The sequence below is a fragment of the Melanerpes formicivorus genome, unplaced genomic scaffold, assembly GCF_026170545.1.
Source record: "Melanerpes formicivorus ecotype bairdi unplaced genomic scaffold, bMelFor1.0.p_v2 SCAF_72, whole genome shotgun sequence".
Lineage (NCBI taxonomy): Eukaryota > Metazoa > Chordata > Aves > Piciformes > Picidae > Melanerpes > Melanerpes formicivorus.
Genome location: NW_027142424.1, coordinates 1,838,444 through 1,866,240, shown reverse-complemented (window position 1 = coordinate 1,866,240; position 27,797 = coordinate 1,838,444). Strand labels below are relative to the sequence as shown.

Here is a 27,797-nt window from a genome sequence, read left to right as displayed (position 1 = left end):
TCTCTACTGCTACGTGAAGGGTAGTTGTAGCCAGGAGGGGGTTGGTCTCTTCTCCCAGGCAACCAACACCAGAACAAGAGGACATAGTCTCAAGCTGTGCCAGGGGAGGTTTAGGCTTGAGGTGAGGAGAAAGTTCTTCCCAGAGAGAGTTGTTTGCCATTGGAATGTGCTGCCCAAGGAGGTGGTGGAGTCCCCATCCCTGGAGGTGTTCAAGAGGGGATTGGATGTGGCACTTGGTGCCATGGTCTAGCCATGAGGTGTTGGGTGACAGGTTGGACTCGATGATCTTTGAGGTCTCTTCCAACCTTGGTGATTCTGTGAATTACCCCCTGCCTCAAGCAACTGTAGAGGTTTTTTGCTGACTTTCCGCACTGCTTTCCCCGCGTTGCCCTAACGCTGGAGAGCCCTGCGCCTGCCGTCTGTCCCCAGCGAAGCAAGAGGAGAGGCTGACAAAGCCTGGCAGGAAGAAATGAGGGGCTCTGTGCCTTAGTGAGCGCACTGGGGCTGCTGTAGGAGACACCTTCGTCCTGTGTCACCAGAATAAGTCCTGCAGAAGGGCAGGTGTGCGAGGAGAAGGAGACGATCCCTTTCTCGACTGGAGACTGAGAGGCCGCTCCCCGCTCGTTGCCCTTGCCCAGGGCCGGCGAGCGGCAGCCACCTGCCGTCACGGCAGCGAGCGCCCAGCGGGCGGGGCCCGAAGTCTCGAGATGCTTCGCCTTGCTCCGCCCCCTCGCGCGGCTCTCTTGGTGGGAGGGGCGGGGCCTGCTCCCCTCGGGGCGGGGCCGGAGCGCAGCAGTTAGCACCGCCCCCTGAGAGGCATTTCCCCCTCCTCCCCGTCTTACGTTGTTAGAAGGCGCCGGGCAGCTTGAAGGCCCTGAGGGGGGCCTTGATGGGGACGTCGCGCTTTTAGGGGTGGAAAGCAGCCGCCTGTAAACCGCGCCACCGTAGTAGCGGAAGCTCCTAAAATTCCCCGGTGGGAGCGGGGAGGAGGTGGGGGGGCGTGGGCTGGCCTTCCGCACAGGACGCGGCGGGGGTGGTAGCGCCGCGGCGGGACGCGCCGCCCGGCGGGTGTGCCCGGCTCAGGGTGCCGGCAATGTCTGGCTCTCGGGCGGCGCGGGCGGCGACGGCGCCTCGGCGGCGGCGTCTCCCGAGTTGAGCGGCGGCTCTGGGCCCGCCCGCGCCCTCCCCGCGGTCCTCCCCCGCCTCCGTGTGGGGTCCCGGCCCCCCCCCGGCCCGTCCGGCCGGGGATGAGGCGGTGCGGAGGTGGCACAAAGGCTCCTCCGGGGCTGCCCATTGCCTAGCGCGGCCCAGCGCCCCCGGTCGGCCCCGCCGCCGCTCCTGGGTCCCCTCACCACCTGCCTCTCTTTTCTGCCTCTCCGGCCCCCGGAGTCCCGCTGTCCCTCGGTGGGCACGGGCCGGCGGCTCTTGCGCCCTATAGCCACCCGTAGCCTCGCAGGAGGATGTCGGAGGATCACGAGATGGACAAGATGATCAAGGTAGGCAGGAGACAGCGGCGCTCGGGGTCTCCCCGCTACCAGCTCCTGCTTGTCCCCTGCCCTACGAGGGGCAGTGCAGGCATGGCCTTGGGCCCGGCGGGGACTGGTTCCCCTTTCTCTTAGGACTGCGGCTCTGCTCCTTGCTGGCCAAACGCCGCGGACTTGCTGCCGTCGGGCCCGTGACCCGCAGTGCTCCGGTGTGAAGCGCCAGACACTGCACAGGGACTTAGGAGCTGCAGGCAGATGGCATCCACGGGATCTCGCCTTGGGGGAACAGTTTTGGGGCGTTGAGACCGCAGGGAGCAAGACTGGGGCTGCTCGGTGCGGCCAGGAGCTGGGGTCTGTGCCTCACGGCAGACCCGTGCTGCGAAGGCAGTGCTCTTGCTTCGATCCATCTCAGAGTTCCTGTTCGGATGCTGTGAGGAAAACAAATCTGGCGTGTGGGATGTTTGTGTTTCGAGTGGTTGTAGAGGAGCTGAACAGATTCAGGATTTCTTTTTTTACATCGAGAATCAGCGTGTGAGCTTAGCACTTCCCAGTGAATCCTTCTGTGGCCTGGCTGAGTGGAGTTCCTGAGGAAGATGGGGAAACCCTTTTAGGATAAAGTGACAATGTTTTAAAGACTCTCTGCAGTCTCTTTCCCATGTCCAAAACGTTGGCTCTCAGATTCTGGATGCCTGCACAAATGTTTATTTTAATAAGATTAATGAATTCCTTTAGGATACAGGTTGAAAGACCTTGTATGTTGGCATTTGACACCTTTCGTTAGCCCTGCTTTCCGTCACAGGGGGATCTGTCTTTACAAAGCTCACCGTGGGACAAAAATCAATGGAAGTGAATTAACAGCAGGGCCTTGTGGTGTGGAAATCCAGATAGATTAAAAGTACCTGGGTCTTTCCTTCTGAACTAAAAAAGCCCGAAGCAGAGGGAGGTCTAAGCACCATGTTCAGACAACCCAGACTGCAATTAAACTAGGAGCTCAAGTATCACAATTGTATACTGTCTCTTCATGCTTCATTATCAATCTAGGCACAGTGCAGGGGGAAGCAGCTTTCATAAAGAAGGGCTTTCAAGTATTTTTGTGGTGGTGAAAGTAAAGGTCAAAAACCCTTGGAGGTTAAAAACAAAACAAAGAAGCTGAGGTAGCTGTTTGAGTGTAGGGACAGTCCTGTAGCTGCCATCTGCTCCTGTGTTCGGAGGGGTTCTGAGATTCTGGGCAAGCCTTTATGATTATAGGCATTGTCTGACTCTAAACCATGATTTAATGCTATGATATATTTCTCTGCTTCTCTCAAATGCTTGGCTGTTGTTTAAGGTTTGATTGGTTGAAGGCTTAAGGTCTGGGATTCAAGATAATGATCTGAAAGGCTGCATGTTGGAGTAGCGGAGGTGGAGTTACGCTGGTGGTTGGCATTTCACTTGTTGAATAGGTGGACTTTGTCCAAACAGCAGTCTGTATACTTTTATTTGAGTATGAGTTATTCTCTAAGTAGCTTATTTCAAACCTTTTTCCCCACTGGTATTCAGTGGAAACTGAGAAGTAGAATCATAGAATTGAGTTTTGCACCCCCCCCACCCCGAGCAGTCTTGATGCATGCCTGACCCTGTCTGAAAGCAGCTTGTTGAGTTCAAGCTGGGAGAAATCTTAGGGCCCTGCCTTTGCAGGCTGCTAGTGCCCCAGACTGCTGACTCTGCATGGGAGTGATGCTCAAACTGTTGTTTTAGGTACCCTGAGCTTGCTGACAGGGAGATGAACTGCTGAAAAGAGCTCAGTGCTTCAAGTCTATGTGAAACTTTGTTGTCACTGAATACATTTCAAACTAGTTTCTTCCTATTGCCCACTGGAAATTGAGGGGTGATCACAAGTTTCAAGTTCCTTTAACAGTAGGAGCAAAAGGCTTTGCTGTAAGAAACTGCACCACTGCAGATTGTTTTCAGAGGCTCTCTCTGGTGCTCCTCTGCCTCCTCTGTTCCCAGCCACAGCAGATTAATTCCAGCTGACCTGTCAGCTGGTCTGTCAGTTCAGTCCTGTGCAGCAGTGCTACTGTAAGGCCTTTTATTCTCCAGCTGTGGAGCTAAGTACAGGATATTGTACAGGAGGGTACAGGATACTGTACCCTCTGCTGCCTGCATCCATGGTCCATTAATCTAAATGAAGAGTCAAGGCATTTAGGCTCAAAAGAAATTGTGGTCTTTTCACAGGACAGTTTTCTATCTGCACACTGTTTGAATGTTATGAACCTGTTGATTTGTAGGTGCATGGTCTTGGAGCTCCTGTTTCTGAACTAGAAGGTGACAGAAGCAATTGTGTATGTTGGTGGACATCAGAGGTCTCAAACATTGTGTTTCATATCATCTGGAAATGGTGCATAGTTTTTCTCACTCGAGGTTATTGATTTTTACTTCTAAGTTGTAAAGCTGTTTTGGAATGGAGATTGGAATCCAAAGAGAAATGCAGAAAGCAGAATTGCTTTTATTTCAAGTAATGGTAAATATGCAGAACACAAAAGAGGAAATTTGATTTATAATAGAAATGGATTTACTTGTAGTTGTGGGACTTGTCCTTCAGGAGCTATCAGATATTATTCTCCCTCAATTCGGTTCACAGATCACAGACTTGCCAATTCCTGATCAGCTCCACTGTTCCACTTCCTCACCTGGAATCTAGTAAATGTTCTCTGTGCCATGGCAGAAGTGTCAGGAGGCATCAGAAGCTGTTTAGTCAGGGCTGGGTTTGTGTTATAAAGACAGTATCCCCTTGTAGACCAGCAGTTGAAGGGGTTAGGGAGGGCTGGAGCAGAAAGCCCAGAACTGGAGCAGCAGACTTCAATTCCTTATTTTTTATAGAGCTTTGTTATCACTTAATAACACTGTTGCTCCAGAGTACTTTGGTGTTTGCTTCTTCAGTTCAATGGTTTGACATCATAACTTCAACGCCTAAGAGCGGCCTTGACAGCATGAGCCAAGGAGGTACTTCCCAGCTCAGAGAAACCCTTTCTGTACTCATTAATCTTCTAAAATTGTGTTTTCATTCCACCTTTGATGCACTTGATTCTCTGAATATCAGAAAAATCCAGTTAGCCATTTTCCAATACAGTTCTCACAAGTGAAATTTGCTAGCTGAACTGACAAGAAAGTTCCTTTGTGCTTCTACCTGAAAACACCAAACCATGTGTGATGCACCGTGCTGTTCTTCCCCTTTCTTTTATAACCCTCCATAAAACTTCCACTTCAACTTTCCCTTTGCACCTTTTCACACTAAGTCATTTAGGATTTGTGCAATATCCACTCCAGACTGCACCAAAAGGCAGGTTTTCCATTCATGCCTCTCTTTTACATTCTCTAATCCCTTCAAATCATGCCTTAACTATCAGCTTTCCTCTTTTGCTTTGTTTTCAATCCATGTGGCTTGAGGTCTGGCTCCAGTCTGGCAGTATCACTAAGGTTGGAAGAGACCTCAAAGATCATCAAGTCCAACCTGTCACCACAGACCCCATGACTAGACCATGGCACCAAGTGCCACGTCCAATCTGCTCTTGAACACCTCCAGGGACGGTAACTCCACCATCTCCCTGGGCAGCCCATTCCAATGACGAATGACTCGCTCGGTGAAGAACTCTCTCCTCACCTTGAGCCTAAACTTCTCCTGGCACAGCTTGAGACTGTGTCCCCTTGTTCTGGTGCTGCTTGCCTGGGAGAAGAGACCAACCCCTTCCTGGCTACAACCACCTTTCAGGTAGTTGTAGAGAGCAATGAGGTCTTCCCTGAGCCTCCTCTTTTCCAGGCTAAACAATCCCAGCTCCCTCAGCCTCTCCTCACAGGGCTGTGCTCAAGGCCTTTCCCCAGCCTTGTTGCCCTTCTCTGGACACATTCAAGAGTCTCAATGCCCTTCTTAAACTGAGGGGCCCAGAAGTGGACACAGGACTCAAGGTGTGGTCTAACCAATGCAGAGTACAGGGGCACAATGACCTCCCTGCTCCTGCTGGCCACACTATTCCTAATGCAGGCCAGGATGCCATTGGCCTTCTTGGCTGCCTGGGCACACTGCTGGCTCATGTTCAGGCAGCTGTCAATCAGCACCCCCAGGTCCCTCTCTGTTTGGGAGCTCTCCAACCACTCTGACCCCAGCCTGTAGCTCTGCATGGGGTTGTTGTGGCCAAAGTGCAGCACCCGGCACTTGGACTTGCTGAATGCCACAGCCTGCAGAAGAGTCCTGATACAGAATCACAGAACTGTTTCTGTTGGAAAAGACCTCCAAGATCACTGAGCCCAACCATCAACCTAGCAGCACCATGGTTATTAAGCCATGTCCCCAGGTGCTATGTCCACACATTTCTTGAACACTTCCAGGGGTGGTGACCACCCCCTCCCTGGGCAGCCTGTTCCAATCCCTGCCCACTCTTGCAGCAGAGAAATTTTCCTAATCTCCAACCTGAACTTCCCCTGGCACAATTTCAGGCCATTTCCTCTCATTCTGTCACTTGATACTAGGGAAAAGAAACCAGCCCCATCATGCTCCAGCTTCCTTTCAGGGAGCTGTAAAGAGCAATGAGGTCTCCTCTTGGCCTCCTTCTCCAAACTAAGCTGTTCCCTCAGCTGCTCTTCACAAGAGTTGTTCTCTAGACCCTTCACCAGCTTCATTGCCCTTCTCTGGACATACTCCACCAGGTTAGGGACTGCCATTTTCAACACCTTAGCTGGGAGGACGAGTGATCTCAGTTTTCTCACCATTTGTAGCATGAGTGAATCCTGAAATGCCGCAGGTTTTGGCTGGGGTGGTTGCAGAAGGAACAAATCTGCTCAGAATAAAATTGCTGTGCAAGCAGTGGACTCCTCCATTTGCTTTCAGTGTCTTCAAGAAGGATTTTACCTGTTTGCTTAAGCTTCTCCAGCACTAGATTTTATTATCAGCTGCTTGTCCTGCAGTTCATCAGAAAATGTGGCTTTTGGAGAGGTGCTCCTGAGCATAGGTAGCAATGTTCATGAAGGAGAAAGGCAGAATTGTGTGGTATGTGTTACCTGGAGAGCTGAGTTTGCACACCCACTGCTCTTGGGTCACCCTCTGTGTATCAGCACGTGACAGTGGCATGAATCAAAATGCTGCCCACTGAAGCTCCATTTCCATCCTGCCTTGTGACATGTTTAAGCATGAGAGCACCCAAGCTGTGTCATAACAAAACCAAACCCTCTTTAGATGAATTTAGACAAAAGGATTATAAACAGGAGCCTGGTTCATTATCAGACAAGCTAAAACTAGTCATGCAGGGTTTAATTTACAGGATCATGATTCCAAAGGTTTGGAAACCCTAAAGAAAGCAGCAAAACCATTTCCTGTTGTATTGTATGGCCAAAAAAATATATATATAATAATGCTGAAGTTTGGCCTTTGTGTTTAATTGTGATTGACCATTTATAGGTAGAAAGATGGATTTAGGAGTCGGGGTGGGGGGGGGGTGAGGAAGTACCCTTGATGCTTTCTGATTTAAAGGCACAAGATCCCTTTCACTGTTCTCAATAATCCTGTTTCAAAAGGCCAGGGTGAGCAGTCTCAGCTGCACAGAGATCACTTTGAACTGAGTTGTATTATTGTGCTTGTGTTTATGCTTAATTTTCCTAGGTGAAGCAAAACCCCAAAGCAGGCTCTTTCACTGCTCAGGTATCTTGCAAATCAGGTCTGCTGAGTTGGTTGTCTATTTTTTTTCCCCCCTTTCTGGTTGAGGTGGTTTTTTTGCCCCCCCCCCCCCCCCCCCTTTTTTTTGTATTTGGAAGGGATGTAGTAATTTTGTATTCATGTATTTATTTTACTCTCTTTCCCCTCCATCTACTTCTTGACTAGGAAACCTCCATTTTAGAGGAGTACAACATTAACTGGACTCAGAAGCTGGGAGCTGGGATCAGTGGGCCTGTTAGGTAAGACAATCCAGCAGCAGATTTGTGTAATCTCAGCCTGTTCCATTAGCTGTGGAGAAGTGAGTATATATTTGAAGTGTGCTAACAGCAGAGGGAGGTCAGGGGGGGAAGACTCTCTAACCAAACAGATGTCTCCGTGTGGGTCGTAGCTGATGTGCAAGCAAGGTATTGTCTTCCCCGTGTGTTTGAAGTAAAAGCTCTCCATGCCTCTCTGCTTGCTCCCATCTCACTTCCATGTTCCTGAAGCAAAGAGGGAAGAGGAGTTGCTCGTGAAATGGTGGCAGCAGAAAATCCTGCTCCAGCACCTTTGTCCTTTGGGTGCTAGTGTCAGCGTGGAGCAAAGGTCACCGCTCCCATCTATGGTGTCATCACTTGAGGCATCAGCGCTGCCTGCCCCCTTCGCTATTTTTACCAGCTATTTTTTTCAGGTCATCATCATGTGAGGCCAAAGCAGACAGTGCCACGAGCTCTGCATCTCAAACCAGACCTGCCCACCGTGAATTTCTAAGCCCTGCAGGAGCTGGATGCTTTCTGCACAGCAAAATCCACGTTCCCTTTGCAGCAGGCGCTCTCCCTTTTGTGCACCGGCGCCGGAACGCAAATCTCTGCGCCTCTGTTTCTGGGTGCTTGACAGAACAATTGTCTTTTGCCACCATTTATCTTCCTGTCCAGGCAGTTGGTTTCTCCTCCTCCATTTTGTGTTGCTGTGTTGCCTCTGATCTTTATGAAAATATCCCTTTGTGCTTCATTCTTGTAGCTGCCTGGTAATATCTGGGCCCTTCCCTCTGACGCAGTTCAATTGTTAGTGTTAAATGGGGGAAAGAGAGAGAGAGAAAACCGTGTGGCACAGTTGGTGGCCTTGCCAAAACAAGGATTCCCATTCAGAAACACGTTATTTATTGCAGGCTACACCCTCCATTGGCAGTGTTCAGGCTGCCACTGTGTGGTTTGGGGGGTTATTTTAAATCAAAGAGGCTGCAGGTATAGAGTGCGTGCTGCTTGCCTGCCCTTACCCATCGCTCCAAAGCCCTTTCTCTGCATTGCTGAAAACCTAACTTTGTGTGAGGTGGTTCTCCATGATGTGTTGGGTTGCTGTGGGAGGCTGAAAACAGGCTTTCAGGCTGGGATGTGGTGATGGGTAATATGTATATTCCCAATTACAGGCATTCCTGTTAATTCCCAACGTGGAGAGCAAACTCTTAACTGTAGCTCACTTGCTTGAACTGTCTCTTTAACATTCTTGCTGACTGAATCATTTTGTTGCTGTAATACCAGAGTCTGCGTGAAAAAATCCTCTCAAGAGCGTTTTGCACTGAAAATTCTTCTTGATCGTCCAAAAGCTAGAAATGAGGTATGCTTCCTGTTTGTACTCTGCCTCCTGACACACCACAAAGTCTCACCCCTTTTGCTGAATTGTTAACAAAGGTTTAAAAACCCCCCTGAAACCAACCACATGTTCTGCAGATCTTGCTGTGCAGGATTCCTGGGGTTTGATCCTCTAGCCTTGCTGTGCTCAGCTTCCGTAGGATGGGTGAAACAGGAGTCTTTGTGCCCTCTGCTTTATGGGTGTGAAGTGTCATGTGTAGAGCTGTATTTTAAAGCTGCTCTTCTCCCTACATGCCATGGGGGGTAACTTGAATGGTTGAGGATTAATTTTGTTTCTGTCCATAAAGTCATAGAATGGTTTGGGTTGGAAGGGACCTTCAAGAGCATCTGCTTCCAACCCCATGGCCATGGGCAGCGTCACCTTCCACTAAACCAGGCTGCATAAGGCCCCAGCCAACCTGGTTTTGAACGCTGCAAGGGAGGGGGCAACCATAACCTCCCTGCTCAACCCATTCCAGTGTCTCCCCACCCTCACTGTAAAGAATTTCTTCCTAATCTCCATTCTAAATTTCCCCTCTTGCAGCTCAAAGCCATTGCCTCTCATCATGTCACTACAAGCCCTTGTGAAAAGTCCCTCCCAAGCTTTCTTGTAGGCCCCCCCCCCAAGTACATCTCACTTTTAGATGTTACTGCCCTAAGAACTGCCAAGAATACTTCAAGTTGTCCTCTAAATGGTACAGGCTTCTCAGTGCAAGAGGAAATAAATCAGCTCCCTGATGCCATTTGTTACTTACTGTGGCTGGCAGGAGCATGCCAAGGTACCAAACTCAGCCTGCTGAAAACATTGGGCAATCATTCAAGCTGTCACGAAAGTGAAAGAAATGTTAATTGTCCTTAAGGTTTAGGCAACCTCCAGTTCTTGCTGCTGAGCAGAATTCTCATTTAAAATCTCCAGTCAAAAAGCCAAAGCTTGGCTTGGTTTACCAATCCAGGTGGCTTTAAACAGTGAGAAGTTCCTTAGGTGCCTCCTTCAGAAAGCTGGGGACAGGAGATGAGGTTTTGTGCGTGGAGTGCCAGTTCATCAGGCCATAAAGAAGCTGGATTATGGAATTGCAGGTTTTACTCAGGAATTTTTTGTTTTAATCATATATCTATTGCTACTTTAAAGTGAGTTCCAGCTTTAAATTTCTTCTAACCCCCAAAGAATTCAAAGATTGGACTTTTTCAGGCACCCTGCTGGGATTGATTCTATGGTCTGTAACAACCAGGTTGGCAGGGTACAATCTGGGCAACCTGGTCTAGTGGTAGGTGTCCCTGCCCATGGCAGGAAGGTTGGAACTGTATCATAGTATCAGTCAGGGTTGGAAGGGACCACAAGGATCATCTAGTTCCAACCCCCCTGCCATGGGCAGGGACACCCCACACTAGAGCAGCCTGGCCAGAGCCTCATCCAGCCTGCTCTTAAACACCTCCAGGGTTGGGGCCTCAACCACCTCCCTGGACAACCCATTCCAGGGCTTCACCACTCTCATGGTGAAGAACTTCCTCCTCACATCCAGCCTGAATCTCCCCACCTCCAGCTTCATTCCTTTCCCCCTAGTCCTATCACTACCTGAGATCCTGAAAAGTCCTTCCCCAGCCTTCCTGTAGGCCCCTTCAGATCCTTGAGGTCCCTTCCAACCCTGACAATTCTGTGATTCTTGTCTTGGCCTGAGCAAAGTGATTGCCATTGGTCACTCACATCCACACCTGTAGGCATTTCTTATCTTCTGTGCATCATTCTGAGCTGGGTGTGCCTGGTGCTGAGCACAGCTGGCATTGCACAGGCTTGTGTGTGCTGTAGTTTTGGGGGCAGAGGGAGGAGCAGAAATGGGGTCAAGTGCCTGCCACTGTGTGCAGTAACATTTCTTCCCTTCTCTTCAAGGTACGTCTGCACATGATGTGTGCAACACATCCCAATATTGTTCAGATTATTGAAGTTTATGCTAACAGTGTGCAGTTCCCACATGAATCCAGCCCAAGGTAAGATTACATAGGGTGATTCATTCCCACAGCTTTCTTTCCATGTCTAGGCCAAGGTATAGTGGAGTTTGTGCTTTTTGGTTGTCTGGGTTTTTTTTGTCTGTGTGTGTTTTGGGGGTGTTTGGTTTGGTTTGGTTTTTTTATCACAGAGTGACCAAAATGAATATTTCTGGGAGGTTCCAGATATGTTATTTATACTTCAGACTAAACAACCTCTCTGTTTTCCCCTCTCAATGCCCAGAGGGCATTGCATATTTAAATCAATTTGTGTCCTTTACTCCTGGTCTTGAATTCAACTTAATTTCTTAGTTTTTTTCAGTTTGTGATAGCTGCCTTGTCTGAGGGAGTATATTAGCTTCTAGCTTCTGTCCTGCTTTGATAATGCTGTAGTAGCTTGAATTGAATTGTAACCTTTGAACCTCCTCCTGCTTTCAAAGCATCATTAAGGCAGGATTGGAGCTGTGACTTTTGCTGCTGCCTTGAATTATGAGATCCTTTTTCATGATGGGTGATGCCTGAGAGCCACTGGGGAAACCCAGAGTGCCAGTTTTCCCTGAGAACAACAGAAGGAAGAAAGAATTACATCTTAAAATACCAGGTTCTGCCCTGAAAACTCTCAGTACATTCTCCTGCTTAGGATGCACACAGCAAAGCATGAAGCAGACTTTTTTTCATACATGAATGTTGCCTGGGATAAAACATTGTCTTCTAATTGGATGTTAGTTGAGGGCAAATAAACCAGAGATGGAAAATTGAAGAGCTGAGACCCATGTTAGTCTCTGCTGTATCTGATATTGCTGTGTGGTGACAAGAAGTTAATTTCTTGAGGACCTAGCAGTCCTGATCTCCATGCTTCCTACTTGCCCTTCATAATTATGGCAATAAAACTGGAAACTAAAGTGAACTAGAGTATCCAGATTCAAAAGCATTGAAGAGAATTCCTCAGCCTTCTGCCTCTAAGTTGTCAAGATCATCTTCAGTGCCTAGGCAGACAGTTAGGCAGGTCTTAATGTCTGCAGGGATGAGTGCAGACCAGTACATGGCATGGTCTAAGCCAGCTCCAGCCTGGAAGCTCTTCAGCTTGTCTGATGCAAGACTCTACCTGCTGTATGATTCTTTGAGGGCAGGATCAGACATTGATGTGTCTAAATGGCTTCCAGGTCCAAGCTGGCTTGCTGGTGGAAAGTAGGTGGAGCTTGCATGTAACTGCATCCACGTAGACATGTCCATGATGTTTGTTCCAGCTGGATGTGGTAGCCCAACATGAAGAGCAAAGTGTAGATTCCTGGCTGACACTCAGATCATGCTGGGAGCCAGAAAATCCTGCAGCTTACACACTTTAAAGCAAAAAACCACACCTCAAACCCCAACAGTACGGAACCGAAATAGCTCTAACAACTGTAGGAGAAGCAAGTGTCTGTCTCTCTCTCTCGGCCTGCATCAGTAGATGTGAAGTGTGCATTATTAGCTTAGCAACTCTGTTACACTTTCTGATTATTTTTCATGTAACAAAATGAAATGCTTTTGAACAGGGCTCGGCTCCTAATTGTAATGGAGATGATGGAAGGGGGAGAGCTATTTCACAGAATCAGCCAGCACCGGCACTTTACTGAGAAGCAAGCAAGCCAAGTAACAAAGCAGGCAAGTTAACCCCCCTGTATAAGCAAATCCATGAATGATAATGGCTAAAGTATTTTAACAATCTTCTGGGCTGGGAGGGGTAGGAAAAAAGGAAGCTAAAACAACCCTCCGTTCTGATCCGATGCTCATTGCCTGCTTTGTTATAACCTGACAATGCCAAAGTTTTAATAGAAGCAAAGGATTTGAAGGTGTGGGCTAGTTCTTCTGTGTTGGGACCCTGGTGTCTCTGCTGTCCTCAGCAATGGTTTTCCTAACCTGGTCTACAGAACACCTCCTCAGAACTCTCTTCTAGCTCACTCTTCCTGCTGTATCCCTCACTGTTGTTCCCTCCACCAGTCCACAGGCTCTCACCAGACCCCTTGTGGCCCCTGAGATCCAGGTTGAGAATCGCTCTTGGCCATGGCATAGACTTGTTGTCTCTCTCACCTCTTGGGTGGGAGTGACCTCTTGTCTTGCAGCAGACAACAATGTGCCCTGGGCCAGTGATTTTCAAGCTGGGGTCTGTGGCTGGTTTTGTGGAAGCCCTGCCTATCATAGAAGAAAACAAGAGGAATGTACCACTGTAGTGCATGCTTTCTATGCTCTTTGTTCTGATGTTGGTTTTCCCTCTCCCTTTCTCCACACAACTCACTCTTGACTCTTTTGTTTTATACCCTCCATGGTATTTATTGGTAGAGATTTTGGTGTCCATCAGGCATTTGCTGCTTAGCAGTACAGCTGCTGTGAGTAGCTTGTGTCCTGCTAGAGTAAGCAGGATGATAGAGCAGAAGGGGCTCCGTGGGGTGCAATGTGAGGATCCCCAGCATCAGTTCTGGGGTGAGCTTGTTCTTTTTCACATCACAGCTGTTGGCTGATTTGTGGTGCCCAGTCAGAAAGCTTGGATTAATGGGAAGGTTGCAGGAAAGATGGTATGGCTGCATGTTGTGATAGCCACAGCAGGGGACCATCAGATTGCTGTAAGGAACTTACAAGGCAGAAGAATCTTGCTGTCAAAATGGCTGTGCTCTTCTGCATGGGGATTGGCACCAAGCTGAGGGCTGGAGTTGGCCATTATTTGCTTCTTGCAGAGGTTATTTGCAATCCAAAGAACAGATATATGAGCTGTAGGCTGTACTGGAGATACAAATCAGTAGATGTCCTGCTTCCACACCAGTGATCACTGAACTGAATAAAGGAAAGAAAACATGAGACAAGATGTTACAGCATTTGTCCTAAACTGGCACGACTCTGTGAATTTATCCATTACCCCATCACTTGCTTCCCCCAAAGCTAGGGAGATGTTTGGTACTGAGGCAAAAAAAGAAGGCCAAATCATTTCAGCTTGCTTTTCTGTCTTGTGCTTTGACTTGTTTCTAATGAAATGCTAATTGTACTGTTACCTTTTTGGTTTCACCCAACAGAGAACTTAGCTGTAAGTGCAGAATTATTCTTGGCAGTTTGTTTTCGTGTCCTCTGGGCCATTTGATTTTGACACTGCAAGGCAGTCTCCAGGAGGAGCACATTGGGAACATCCTTTAAAACTACACAAAGAGACAAGCCACTGAATTGAATTCTGTGTGTACACTTGGGTTATTCATGTCCCAAGTAGCTCTTTGCTTTAATGTGTATACAAATGGAGTTTGAAAGTGTTAAAGCCTCACTCTTTTGTTCCAGTGGTGCTTCATCACTGTCTTGAACTACAGGTCTTAGTTCCTTGTACCCAGTAAGAGTTAAAAACTTGTCACAAAGCTGCCTCATTGTCTCTGGAAATGCATTTATATCTGTTTCTGAGCTGAGTTAACACAGAAGTTCTCTCAGCACAATCATTTGCAGCCTTCTAAGGACTCAACACTTCACCAAGGGTTTGGGTGGGATCCTGCAGAAGCCAAAAGAAGTACTTTTAAATAAGGGTTGTGTGGCTTTGCCTTACTTTGTTTCAGTAACACTGTTTAAGTATTTATGCTTTGGTTTTCTCCAATGAATTGCACTTCCCAGTGTACAGTCTGAGCTTTTGTGACTGGGTCACAGCTTTCTAAACCGCAGCAGTGTAAGAGGTTGTCTCTGGAATAACCAAATGATGCATTTCTGTCTAATATCCCATGAAATGAGTAAATTGCAGGCAGTGCTCTCCAGAACTAAAGAATAAGACTGCCTCAGTGGTGACTCGTAAGTCAGTACCAAATGCAATTAAATACTCCCTGAAATCCTGAAGCAAGAACTTGCTGTTGACTGCTAACAGAATGTAGTTACTGGAGAGCATTGTAGTGACCTTGGAGACCAAGCATATGAAAGGACACTGTCATGATCTGTTTCACTGCTGGGGGACTAAAAATACCCTGAGTTGGTCAAACTGGGATGGCTGGGAAGCCCAATACAACACAGCCTTTATTTTCTCTTTCCTTTGAGCAGAACCCAAACTGAGTAGCTTGGTGGGTTTCATCTCCCACTCGTTGCTTTACCGCACTGTGATGCGGTATGGCTGGGCTTGTCCTGCCTTAGAACAGTACCCAAGTGGAGTGAAAATGTTTGGGGCCTAAGCTATGCTGACAATGTCCTTCTTTTGAAGCTAAAATAACTGTGCAGGTTAAAGGAGGAGTTCTGTAATTGTGGTTGTTTTATTGTGCCCTCTTTCAGATAGCTTTGGCTTTGCAGCATTGCCACTCACTAAACATTGCACATAGAGACCTCAAGCCTGAGAATCTCCTCTTCAAGGATAACTCTCTGGTAAGATGGAGACTTGGTGTTCTTTCCTTGCTGCTGAGCTCTCTGAAATTGCTCAATGGTGGTTTTCAGAATTGTAGTTGTAAAATGGTATTTATGCCCTGTTTTGGAGGCAAAATGAATCACCTCTTTTGGCTTTGTGCTTTTCCATGCTGTGATCTGCTTGGAGTACAGGCTGTCTGTGTGGGTCTGGTTCTCCACCTCAGTACAGAATCCTGTTTTGCTGAGGAGAAAATCCACTATGCCACATTTGCTCTCTAGGTGTCATCAAGGTGTTCTTACATGTATTATAGATGCTTTGATATATCCAAACACTTGCCTGGTTTTCTTTTCTTCTTCTCCTCATAACCACCCTGCATAAGCAGTGACCTCCCTTCAATGTGCTTAGTGCTTTCCAGGTTTGAGAGGGGCACTGGTTTTGACCCAGAGGACCCTCCCAGGAATACAAAAAAAATTACTGTTTCAAAGATGAATATTTGAGCTTTAACCTGCTTTGTGGGATGGTAAGGGTCTAAATACAAGAGAGGATGATGCATGGCAAAGGTAAGATGAGTAGAAGGCAAGAAATAGGTATTAGGAAAGCTGACACAATGAGATTTTGTAACAAAGCTTCTTCTCCTTGTTTTAGGATGCACCTGTTAAATTGTGTGACTTTGGGTTTGCCAAAGTAGACCAAGGTGACTTGATGACACCACAGTTCACTCCATATTACGTAGCACCTCAGGTAACAAACGATTACAGTTTTAGGCTGGAGGGGAATCATTATCTTTATTGCCTGTGCCTCCATAACCATGTCATTTTAAAAGCTTTTGCTGTCCCATTAATGGCTTCTGAGTGCAGGAATTTTGAGTAATTGTATAGTAGCCATCTTTCAAGGTAAACTGTTCACCCTGGCTTGGCCTCCTTGTCAGCATGCCTTGAGAGCTAATCTATCATTTACGGACAGGCTGGGTTTTGTAGTGCTGCTTTCCCCACTCTTTTGTGCTTTGTGCTGGATTCCTGAAGAAAATGAAAAGAAAGCTGCAGATATTTAATTGCAGTTCTGGGCAAGGCAGCAGCCTTTAATGACTAGGAAGAGCAATTGCAGGGATCAGACCCCGCAGCCACAGTTGAGTGCCCTGAAAATGCATCCTCAGCTGGAGCCTGCTGGGGAAGGGCCGCGTGCACTGCAGACAGGGTTTATGAGGCAAGTGAATTACCAAAGCTGCAGATTTTCCTGAGCAGATTTAAATAGATTTTAAGTTTTTAATTATTATTTTTTTTCCCAGAAACCCAAATTTGATCAACAAGGAACAAATTTGATGTGATTTGTCCAAGGGAGAGGCAAAAAGGGACATCTCTGGAGCGTGCAAACATGCTTTGTGACCTAGTTCCAGAGATATTTTGAGGTTTTGAACAAAAGAAGTGTGAGCACTTGCTTTAATTCAGGCAAAACTGGAATTTTTATCCAAAGCAGCAAAGTATTTTAGTTGACATGTAGAAAGTTCTGATTTTTCTTAAGGATAACAGTTGGAGTTTGACAGAGCCTTCAGTAGCTGGGCTTGATGTGGCCCTGGGCAACCTTATCCAGTTGGAGGTGTCCCTCCTCACTGCAGGGGGCTTGGACAAGATGCCCATTGAGGGTCCCTTCCAACCCAGTGCAATCTGTGAATAAGGTCACTGAATGGAAAAGCATCAGGCTCATCTTTGGTGTAGGTATTGCTGTTTGTGGTGCCTGTATGAGATGTGTTTCACCTTACTTTTCTTTTCTTCTCGTGGCAACAGGTATTGGAGGCACAAAGAAGGCATCAGAAAGAAAAATCTGGTATTATCCCCACCTCTCCAACACCTTACACTTATAACAAGGTAAGCTCTGAAACAGCCCACAAATCAATGTCTGTAAAGCACAGTGTCTTCCCCACCCCATGGATGCACCTGCTGCAGGAGTAGTCTATAGACATCATTTATCACCTAAGGCAATAAACTTTATTGCCCTGAAATGACACACTTAGAGCTAGGAACAATACAAGTTGTTCTAATCTCTGGCAGGGACATCTCTAACTAGCCAAATGTCTCCCACTGAGTAAAAGGCAGGATCTCTAGGAAGCAGCAGGGAATTGCCATGTTGCTTGCTATTGTGTGTACACCTGTGTTTCCAGCTGTAAAAAGAAGTGGCTTTGGGGCTGTATTGCTCCAAAGTGTGATTCCTTTGGCTTTTCTGAGAGGAGTGGGCAGGGACAGTGGTATTTCTCCCCTTAAGTGTGTAAGATTCAGAGCAGGTTTCATTCAGCTGAACTGGCAAATTAGAAGGCAATGATCTGTGCAGGTCTGTCTTTAGAAGCGCCCCACTAAAAGATGCTGCTGGCTCTGTGCTCTGATAGAGCAGATAATGACATGCACACTTTGCCCAAGCTTAATTAACAATCCCTTAATTAAAGAAAAAAAAAAAATACACAAACACCATTGGAGGAGCACTAGATAGGAGCAAGATTTTGGAGAGAGTAGAATGGTTCTGCTGGAGTGTGACCACGTGGGAAGTTCTCACACCTCTGCAAGAGGCTGGTTCAAAGGAAGCATTTTCTTTGCTGTCAGCCAGAGTTTCTGGGTCAGGCAGCTGTGCTTGGGGATCTTCTGCAAAATGACCAGTAGTGTGTTGTGTTGGTTGTAGCAGCAGCCATGGGCAATAGCAACTACTACTAGAGTCTTGGCAGAGTAATGACAGCAAGTGTCCTGAAAGGTTGCTCTCCTTTCTGGTCATTACAAAACATTTTCCTCCATATTAGCTCTGTCTCCTGCTGGCTTAACAGTGATTGAACCACAGAGTTTGCTTTCAGAGGGTCACTTTTGATTAAAGTTACCTGGTTTCTGGTTGCAGTTTAAGTATCTACACTGATTCCAGCTTCAAGGGTGGTTTAACCCACCAAATGCTAGAGGGAATTGATACCCGGTGTTAATGTTTTTGTAGCCTTCTACAGAGAGCTAAAGCTGCCATGGGCTGAGATGATTTTCACTGAATTGGGCTGCACAGGTTTCCTAATCACAGATCTGCCTTCTTGAGGGTTAGGATTCTCTCTTCTCCATCCTGGAGACAGGGACTGGTGATGAAGCCAGACACTTCTTACAAAGAGTTCTCCCACACATGTCAATAGCCATTGCAATATAGTTTCTTCTGCCCTGTCTTGTGTGAACCCCAGCCACAGGGAACGTTGTTTTCTATGAATTGTGGAAGTCTCACAAGGCAGAATTCCACTTTTGTGGATTGCAGTAAACTTACTCTGCATTAATAGCCCTTTTCAGGGGAGTAGATGCAGTTCCCAGAGATGCCTAGAAGTGGTTGCTCACTATTCATGTTAACAGTTTGGTAGCTGCCTTGATCTTTCAATGAATCAAAGTGTCCTGGTCATGGCACATGAAGCAAAATCTGGGTCATATTCTTGTGGAGAATGGAATAACCTTGAAATTAGAAACCAGCTGGAGGTAACTCTGATACTGAGAAGGTCCAGCTGCCTTACCTTCAGGGATTTATGATGTGATTGTGTTTTCATGTTTCATGTAAAGAGCTGGTGGGTCACTCTGAACTGCTTTCAGCCATAGTGGCACCAACTGGAGAGGCTGCTGAAAGCAGTGGCTTCATCCTCACCTTGCCAAGTGTGACTCACTGCAAAAACAGCATCTGGCTTGTGTCTTGTTCCCCAAAATAGCCTGTGACAGACACCAGGTACACTGTCCTTCCATAGAGATTCAGAGCCAGAGTGGGAAAACCCACATCTTTGCTTCTTGAGGATTTTTAAGTTGTGTGTGTGTTGGATCAAGGCTGAGCATATCATGGCTGGAGGGGGTTGACTGTTGAGGAATCGAATGTGGGAACCATATCTGTGAAGAATTGAGACACCCATTTCCTGCTTCCATGCCTAAAATCTAAATGCTATTTCATTAGCATTTATATCCAGTTAATGTGAAAAGAGTGAACATTTAGACACCTAAATAGACACTTAGACTTCTAGAGCAATCTGAGGCTGGCTTAAACAACTTGCTGGAAAGCAAACATGGGTAACTCCTTGGAGTTTTCTTTTGTTACCAGCATCCACATGTTTTGTAAAAGCCAAAAGCTGGGGGTTTAATATACTGATGTATGAGTTGATCTAAAGGTATTCCCTCCAGAAGGACCTTTGAGGGCCCCTTCTTGGGTTGGTGTTGATCCAATCAAAAAGCAGTTCTTGGAGTGAGGGATTCTGTTTGCTGAGTTTCTGTGCAGCTTCAGGTATGCTGGTGCTGTACCAGAATAGGTGGTGGAATATGGGGCAGGTGCAGTGGTGTTGATGTTGCTTCAGCTGGCAGCTCTGCAGGCTTCTCTCTGTGTAAAATGATCACAGAACCTCCCTTTGGTCCCCAAATGTGCCCTTGCATGTCTTTCCATGGTCACCTGAACCTGGCTGGGGTTCAGGCTTCTGCTGACACTTGGCAGCGTGTTCCTGGGATAAACCTTTAGAGTCTCCTGAAGGACTGCTGGGCTGGGAACCAGGCTAGTAAAAATAAATCATTAGCTGTGCTGGCACAAAAGGAATGTTTGGAGTGGATGGCCAGGGTCAGAGCACATCCTCCCAGCCCTAGCCTGCACCACGCCATAACCAAGTGATCACAGAGACACGTTCTTAAGGACGCAGTCCAACAGAAGCTTGGATTGAGGTCTAGGCTGTTATGGTCCTCTTGCCTTCTGCCCGAGTAGTGTCTGTGATACTGTAACACAGTGACCTGGGTAGGGAATAGATCTGGCTTTCATCTTCTTTCCTGAGATGTTTTTTGGCTGGATCCACCTCCTGGATGACCTTATTCTGTGTTGCATCAGCAGTAACACTGGTGAAAGGGCTGGGGAGGGAGGGCAGCAAGGAGCGCAGCCATGAAATGCTGCTCCTGGCTTTCTAACGCTTCTTCATCCCTATGGCTTTCAGGACATGCAGTTTTCATGACAGACATCTCTGATTAAGTCTCTCTGCTAGCTTGTTTGTTTCTTTTTGCAGTCTCACACTCTGGTTTATGTTCTGATACTGAGGGATTAGGGTGCAAGTATCCTGAGTGATATAATCAATGTGCAGCTTGCTCACACCTCTGATTCTCTGTCCCAGACAACTTACCAGTGCATAGCACCGTTAGAGGAGCATTTCTCTAAACAAGCTACTTCTGGGTTTAGCTTGACAGGATGGAGTTCACTTGTGCTTCCCTATTCCCCATGTTTATCCAGGAAGGTCCTCAGCTGGACCTTCAGGAGGAGGCTGAGCTGCGTTTCTGTGTTCTTAGGGAGCCAGCTAGAAGGTTTCTTTAACGTAGCTACACCGCTGCTTGCTGCAAACTGCGCCCCAAAGTGACCATTTCCTTGCTTTCAGAGCTGTGACTTGTGGTCCCTGGGTGTCATTATTTACGTGATGCTGTGTGGATACCCTCCGTTTTACTCCAAACACCACAGTCGGACAATCCCCAAGGACATGCGGAAAAAGATCATGACAGGAAGTTTTGAATTCCCAGAGGAGGAGTGGAGCCAGATCTCAGAAATGGCGAAAGACATTGTGCGAAAGTGAGTCAGTGGAGGAAAAGGTTGTATTGCTCCTTGCTTGTCTTCAGAAATTGGAGAAAAAAAAACCAAACCAGTAATGAATCCCTTGGCAAGTGCATTATCCCCAAGGGCTGATTGCTGATTTCTCCAGAGGTGGGGGGAAAGTGTCTGCAGCACACGCAGCTGAAACATTTTCTGTCACCCTCAGCACAAATGAAACCTGGTAAATATTTTTCTTTCCCCCTCTCTGTTCCACCCCCCTCCCCCCTTTTTGTTTTGGTTTTTTTTTTTCCCCCTCCCCAGCTGTTGGGTTCACTTTTTGATGTCTTCTGTCTCTGAGCTTGCAAGAGTGCATTGGGCATTTAGCCTGTTAAGGGGCGGGGAACAGGGAGACTGCCTTGCTTTGTACAGCCAACTGCCTGCCACAGCTGCAAGTGCTCCCTAGGCACTTATCTCCTCTGAGGATGTTTAAACTCCTGCTAAAATCAGGGGGGGACATTTAGGTGGCGTAATAGGATCTGGTAGATCTGCCCCTTAAAACTCTGTGCACATAACGCACAGCCTAAAAGGAGTCAAGAGGGAGGCATGGGAAGGGAGGTTAAACTCTGTCACAAAGTGTCAGACTATGAGCTCAGGTTTTTGCATTGATATTTTATTCTAAATGCTAATGGAAGCAGTTTCTCATGCAGTGCACATCTCCCAGCTGCAGATGTTCCAAAGCCTGTGATCCTGTGGTCCTGTTTGAAAGCAGCAATGTGACACTGACAATGTGGCACTGATTAGGTCCTGACCTTGCTTAATTTTTTTAACCTGTGAGAAGGGCTTACTGCCAGAGAAACTGGAAGGATAAAAGCAACATGAAGAGTAGAAGTTGGTTAAATAATTTTAAACTGTCACTGTCTTCCCAGTGCTGTAAAATCTCCAAGGACTTAATGTCTGGAAAGGATCCTGGGACCTGCTTACAGCAGTGCAGGAGAGCCCACAACCTTTTGCCAGAGCAACTACAGACCAAGGGCAACTCTTTATTCTCACTCAGAAGCTCCACAGTCAATAGGTTTCATTGTCTTTTAAAACGTCCCTAAAACTCAGCTCACAGAAAGTTGTTTTCTTGGGTTCAGTTCACCTCACTAAGGTTATCAGGACTCCCTTTCCTGCTTATCTTTTCCAGACAGTCTGAATCTGTGTTTATGGTGCAGAAATACATTTAGACTTTATATTAGCCTGGCTGCCTTTACATTTTATTTATGTAGATTGCTCTTCCATGTGGAGTCTTGCTTTTGGAGGTCATATTTTGCATTCAAGCAGCTGCTTCCTCTCAAGCATGTCAAGCTGATTTCTGACCTCAAGCTTTATGAGCTGGAGTGCTTGATAATGGGTTAGGGCTTTGAATACCTACAGAAAGGAATGCATTTGTCTTGGGTCTGGTATAAAAACTGGAAGTACAATCTGTTTGGCAGCACAGCCTTGCAGGTGAAATTTATGAGCTAACCTGTGGTGCTGCTGATGTTTTGTAAAGGTTATTTCCACTTTCTTGGTACGTTAAACAATTCTGCTTTGCAGCCAGGGTGCTGATTTAGAGCCTTGTCTAAGTAAGTGTCACAGACTCATCAAGTCATTCTGCTTCAGCTTTAGGCTCTGGGGATACCTTGTCAGCACTGTCTGTGAAATGGGTTTTCTATTAAAGAGTTGTGATTACTGTGAGAACCTGAGTTTCTCTACAAAAATCCTCTTTTTCCAGGCTTTCACTCTACTAAAATTTAATTCCATGGAGTTTTCAGACATCTCAGAACCAAGCTCTGTCTCATTTTTGAGATGCTGTTGCCTGACAGGGTTTCCATTACATGAGGCTTCTGCAAGGGAAGAAAAGCTAAGGAGTTACATGGTGAAAACAGTTAACTGAGCAAAGAGTTTTTCAGTTCTGAAGCTTTGCCTTACCTCCCCATGGCCAGATCCTTGGTGCAGGTATAGGCTGTCATATAGGGGAGCTCTAGGTGTGTATTTCCAGAGTGTGACAGTTTGGATCATTTCCAGTTCATCTGGAAGACAATTTCCCATCTGGGAGGATGTGAGTATGGAGTTCAGCAGCACAGGGGTATTACCTTTCTGTCACTCTAAGTTGCTGAATATGACTGAATGAGCTGTGGTAGCAATACAATATCATCACAGCAAGGGTGAGGGAAGCTGGGAGAAAGTCAAACTGCTTTTGGGTCAGCTTAGTGCTTTAGTTGTTAGGGGAAACCTTTGTTTTTTTTGGCCCCTCTAATGCTCAGAAATTGCTAAGTGCTCTGATCCCAGACAGAGCAGCACATTGTGAATCAACAAAGACCTCTTTATGGACTGATTGATTCTTCTCCCAGGCTGCTGAAGGTCAAACCTGAGGAGCGGTTGACCATTGAAGGTGTGCTGGACCATCCCTGGCTCAACTCCACCGAGGCTCTTGATAACATCCTGCCCTCTGCCCAGCTGATGATGGACAAGGTTTAAACATTTTATTTTGTCAAGGCTATTGCATAGGAGAGCTGGATAGCTCTTGGCTGATTGGAGTATTTTCTTTGAGATGGTGTTATGCAGATAAAGAGCTCCCCTTCTGCCTTAACCAGAGCCTGAGACCATTGTGGGGAAAATGGAAACAGTTTGGAATGGAATGCAATGAGGAAATGGCCTCAGGCTGCACCAGGGGAGGTTCAGGTTGGATATTAGAAAAAACTTCTTCTCTGAAAGGGTTCTCAAAGACTGGAACAGGCTCCCCAGGGAGGTGGTTAAATCCCCATCCCTGGAGGAGTTTAAAATAGGCAGAGATGTGATGCTGAGGGACATAGCTCAGCTGCCAGCTTTCGTAGAGTTAAGAGAATGGTTGGATTCACTGCTTGTAAAGGCCTTTCCCAACCAAAACAATGCTGTGATTCTATGAAATTTGGGCTAGGGGAGGATGATCAAAGAGTAGCCATGTGCTAACAAGCAGAGAGCACAGTATGGCAGTAAACAGGCCTGAGGACTCTTCTGTAGGTCTTTTCCCTTGTATTTTATACCTGGCTGTTGCTATGACTTCATTAATTAGCAGCAAATGAATAGCCCTTCTGGCTTCCTTTAAAGTCTGCTCAAAGAGGAGTTCAGTCAGCACTCTTCAGCGTGTAAATATCAGAAGCAGAGATGATACTTTGTCCTATTCAGCCCCTGTGAGCTCAGGATGTATTGTCCCCCAGTCAGTGACTGTCATTCTAACCATGTCTTGTAGAGTGCAAACCTGATTCCTGTTGTCTTTGGAGCTCATGGGGGTTTGGTGCATATGGGAGGGGGGGGCTGTTGGTGTGTATTGGGGGGGTTAATGTTGTCCATATGTTGTTCTTTAATTCACAAAGAAGCTAATTAAGACATCAAGTGCAACTCTTTCCATTGCAGGCAATGGTCGCAGGGATACAGCAGGCTCATGCAGAGCAGCTGGCCAACATGAGAATCCAGGACCTCAAAGTCAGCCTCAAACCCCTCCACTCTGTCAACAACCCAATCCTGCGCAAAAGGAAACTGCTGGGGTAACTCTCCAAGGCTGTTTGTGACAGAGCAGAGCATAGGCAGCTGGAGAAGGGCTGGAAATGTGTCACAGGTTCACTCAGCTGTGACCACGCTCCAGAAATCTTGATTTGGTTGGCACACTCCTCCTGCTGAAGTGGGTAGTTGGAGTCAAGTGATGCTTGCACAATGTGGTGTGTCCCCCAAGAGAGGAGGAGGGCAGGAAGGAGGGCAGATGGTGTCATTGTATTATGCAGGCAGCAGAACAGATTCCTTAGGAAAAGATGGGTCCTATGTTGAATAAGGTAAGGCAAAGAGAGAAAGAATTTCAGGATTTTTTTCTGATCCTGACATTTATTTGCTGAAGAAGCCAGGTAACCTCTCTCTTCCAGTTACCTATGTGAAAGACAGGGATATACCTTATTACTTGAACTGATTTTAAAGAGTGTTTGTTTGTCTTCATATTTAAAGTGGTCTCATAATACAGGACATCAGTGCTAAATCCAGCTCCCAGTCCCAGCCCTCCAAAGAGTGAAAGACAGTGGTGTGGTTATGCAATGAGTAACGGACTTGAGTTGCATCCAAATGGTAATTGTTTCCTCCTTGTTCTTTTGCAGCACTAAGCCAAAGGATGGTGTTTATATTCATGACCCTGAGAATGGAAGTAATGATTCCAACGTGGCTCTGGAAAAGCTCAGAGATGTGATTGCTCAGTGCATTCTACCACAGGCTGGTAAAGGTTGCCACTGTTCAGAAAGTTCCATTCCTAAACATGCCAGACACTGACTTTTTAGTGTCCTTCAAGATCAGGCTGTGTCAGTGGTGAGGAAGGGTAAACAAAACTCACACGGAATCCCAGCAAAGTGGGGGTTGGAAGGGAGCTCTGGAGATCATCCAGTGCAACCCCCCTGCTAAAGCTTCAGCACCCGCAGCAGCTTGCCCAGGATCACAATCTCCAGATGGGTTTGGAATCTCTGCAGGGAAGGAGACTGCACAACCTCTCTGGGCAGCCTGCCCCAGGGTTCCCACACCCTCACAGCAAAGAGTTTTCTTCTGTTCTGATGGAACCTCCTGGGTTCCAGTTTGTGCTCTTTGCCCCAAATCCTGTCACTGGGCACCACTCATAAAAGTCTGTCCCCATCCTCTTGTCCCCAGGTCCTTTAGCTCTTGATAAGCATTGATCAGATCCCCTCTCAGGCTGCTCTTCTCCAGACTCAACAGCCCCAGGGCTCTCAGCCTTTCCTCCTCACAGAGGTGCTTCAGGCCCCTCAGCATCTTCGAAGCCTCCACTGGACTCTCTCCAGTAGTTGTGTCTCTCTGGAACTGGGGAGCCCAGAACTAGACCCAGTTGGTGTCAACAGGGACAGGCAGAGCTGTCCAAGGAACTTTGAAGCAGGATTTTCTGCTTTCACTCCCATTTCCCAGACTGTGTGAGGTCAGGAGGAATAACTGCACATGGTATTTACTGGATGTTGCTGCAAGGCAGAATGACAAACCTCCTGTTTATCTTTGTTCTAAACAGGAGAGAATGAAGATGAGAAGCTGAATGAAGTGATGCAGGAGGCCTGGAAGTATAACCGAGAGTGTAAGCTGCTGCGAGACACCCTCCAGAGCTTCAGCTGGAATGGTGAGGAAGTCCTTCTCTTCCATGGAGAATGGTGCTGAGGCTGGGTGAAAGAGGGGCACCAGTGACCTTCTAGTGTGAAAATAACCCCAAATACCTTGAATTTGTGCCAAACTGATTTAGGGTTTGATACAGTTTCAGCACTTCTGCCAGCATGGGTGCTCTAGAAATAAGGTTGAATGTTCTGTGTGAAAGTTTCTATTTGTGGCTCAGGGTAGAGCTTTCAAAGGCACCAAGACGTGGGAACATCACAGCACAAATGGATCTTCACTCTTCAACTAGTTTGAGCTGGTTTCTTTCCAGGTGCTGCTCTCATCCATGTTAGCACATCTCTCCTGCTTGATTTGGACAGCAAAGGAATAGAATTAAACTGGGCCAGCTCCCTTGGAAGTGTTTAGGTGGCTCCTTGACCAAACAGGGTGGCAGAGCTGTCAGCTCCCAGGAGCAGATGATTAGAAGTGGGTCACAACCAGGATCATGAGGCCTTAGTCACATCTCTTCCCTCATTCTGTTGTATTTGTTTTGCTCAGTATTTTTTTGGTGCCAGGGGAGGTTTAGATTGGAGATCAGGAAAAACTTATTCCATAGTTTCATAGTTTCATTCAGGGTTGGAAGGGACCACAAGGATCATCTAGTTCCAACCCCCCTGCCATGGGCAGGGACACCCCACACTAGATCAGGCTGGACAGAGCCTCATCCAGCCTGGGCTTAAACACCCCCAGGGACGGGGCCTCGACCACCTCCCTGGACAACCCATTCCAGGGTCTCACCACTCTCATGGTGAAGAACCTCCTCCTCACATCCAGCCTGAATCTCCCCACCTCCAGCTTCATTCCTTTCCCCCTAGTTCTATCACTACCTGAGATCCTGAAAAGTCCTTCCCCAGCCTTCCTGTAGGCCCCCTTCAGATACTGGAAGGCCACAATTAGGTCACCTCGGAGCCTTCTCTTCTGCAGACTGAACAGCCCCAACTCCTTCAGTCTGTCCTCATAGGAGAGGTGCTCCAGCCCTCTGATCATCCTTGTGGCCCATCTCTGGACACCTTCCAGCACCTCCACATCCCTCTTGTAATAGGGGCTCCAGAACTGGATGCAGTACTCCAGGTGGGGTCTCACCAGGGCTGAGTAGAGGGGGAGGATCACCTCCCTCGACCTGCTGGCCACACTTCTCCTGATGCAGCCCAGGATCTGATTGGCCTTGCGGGCTGCAAGTGCACATTGAGAGCTCATGTTGAGCTTTTTGTCCACCAGCACCCCCAAGTCTCTCTCCTCAGGGCTACTTTCCAGCCAGTCACTGCCCAGCCTGTATTTGCGCCTGGGATTGCCTCGACCCAGATGCAGGACCCTGCACTTGCTCTTCCCTGCAAGACTGGTCAGCCATTGGAACAGGCTGCCCAGGGAAGTGGTGGAGTCCCCATCCCTGGAGGCATTCAAGAAATGTGTGGCCATGGCACTGTGGGACATGGTTCAATGGCCGTGGTGGGGTTGGGTTGATGGTTGGACTGCCTGATCTTAGAGGGCTTTCCCAACCAAAATGATTCTATAACTCCTTTTGGTTCCCTTGCAGCTGTCCTGAATTTGAATGAAGCGTGGTTCTGTGAGACTCCAAGCATGGTTGCTCTCCTCCTTGTGCCCAGCAGCAGCTCACTCCCCTCTTCTTTTCCTTTCAGGCAGAGGATTCACAGACAAAGTGGATCGGCTAAAACTGGCAGAGATAGTGAAACAAGTTATCGAAGAGCAGACAAACTCCCACGACTCTCAATAGCTGGAGCTTCTTAATCTTATTTTTATTATTATTTTTTTGGGGGGGGTTTTTTGTTTTTTTTTTTTTTACCATTTTAAGATTTATTCTTTAACTGTAAAAAGTATTTTTATGTAAATTAATAAATCATAATTATTTCATGAGATTTCCACACCGCTTGAAAATGCTGTATAGTTGTAGATACAGAAAGAAGACAAAACAAATCATTGGTACTGTAATATTTTTTTAAAGCTCAGTTCCTTGACCTATGTAATGATCACTTATGTACTGTTAATCATGAGCC

General features: G+C 47.1%; 1 protein-coding gene across 2 annotated transcripts; it reads left to right on the top strand.

Annotated features, from left to right (window-relative positions):
* The first annotated feature begins 1,072 nt into the window (after positions 1-1,072).
* Positions 1,073-27,659, top strand: MAPKAPK5 (MAPK activated protein kinase 5). 2 transcript variants are annotated; one of them, XM_068163377.1, is made up of 14 exons: positions 1,073-1,496; positions 7,333-7,406; positions 8,682-8,757; positions 10,657-10,754; positions 12,287-12,395; positions 15,009-15,098; positions 15,724-15,819; positions 16,860-16,940; positions 20,456-20,643; positions 22,980-23,100; positions 24,022-24,152; positions 24,747-24,868; positions 25,652-25,756; positions 27,423-27,659. In XM_068163377.1, exons 1-14 carry the CDS (start codon positions 1,461-1,463, stop codon positions 27,515-27,517), a joined length of 1,422 nt encoding a protein of 473 aa, XP_068019478.1. In that variant the 5' UTR covers positions 1,073-1,460; the 3' UTR covers positions 27,518-27,659. The 2 variants fall into 2 exon arrangements, with proteins under 2 accessions (XP_068019478.1, XP_068019479.1); XM_068163378.1 differs by having other exon boundaries at positions 1,075-1,496; positions 24,747-24,862.
* Positions 27,660-27,797: the final 138 nt, after the last annotated feature.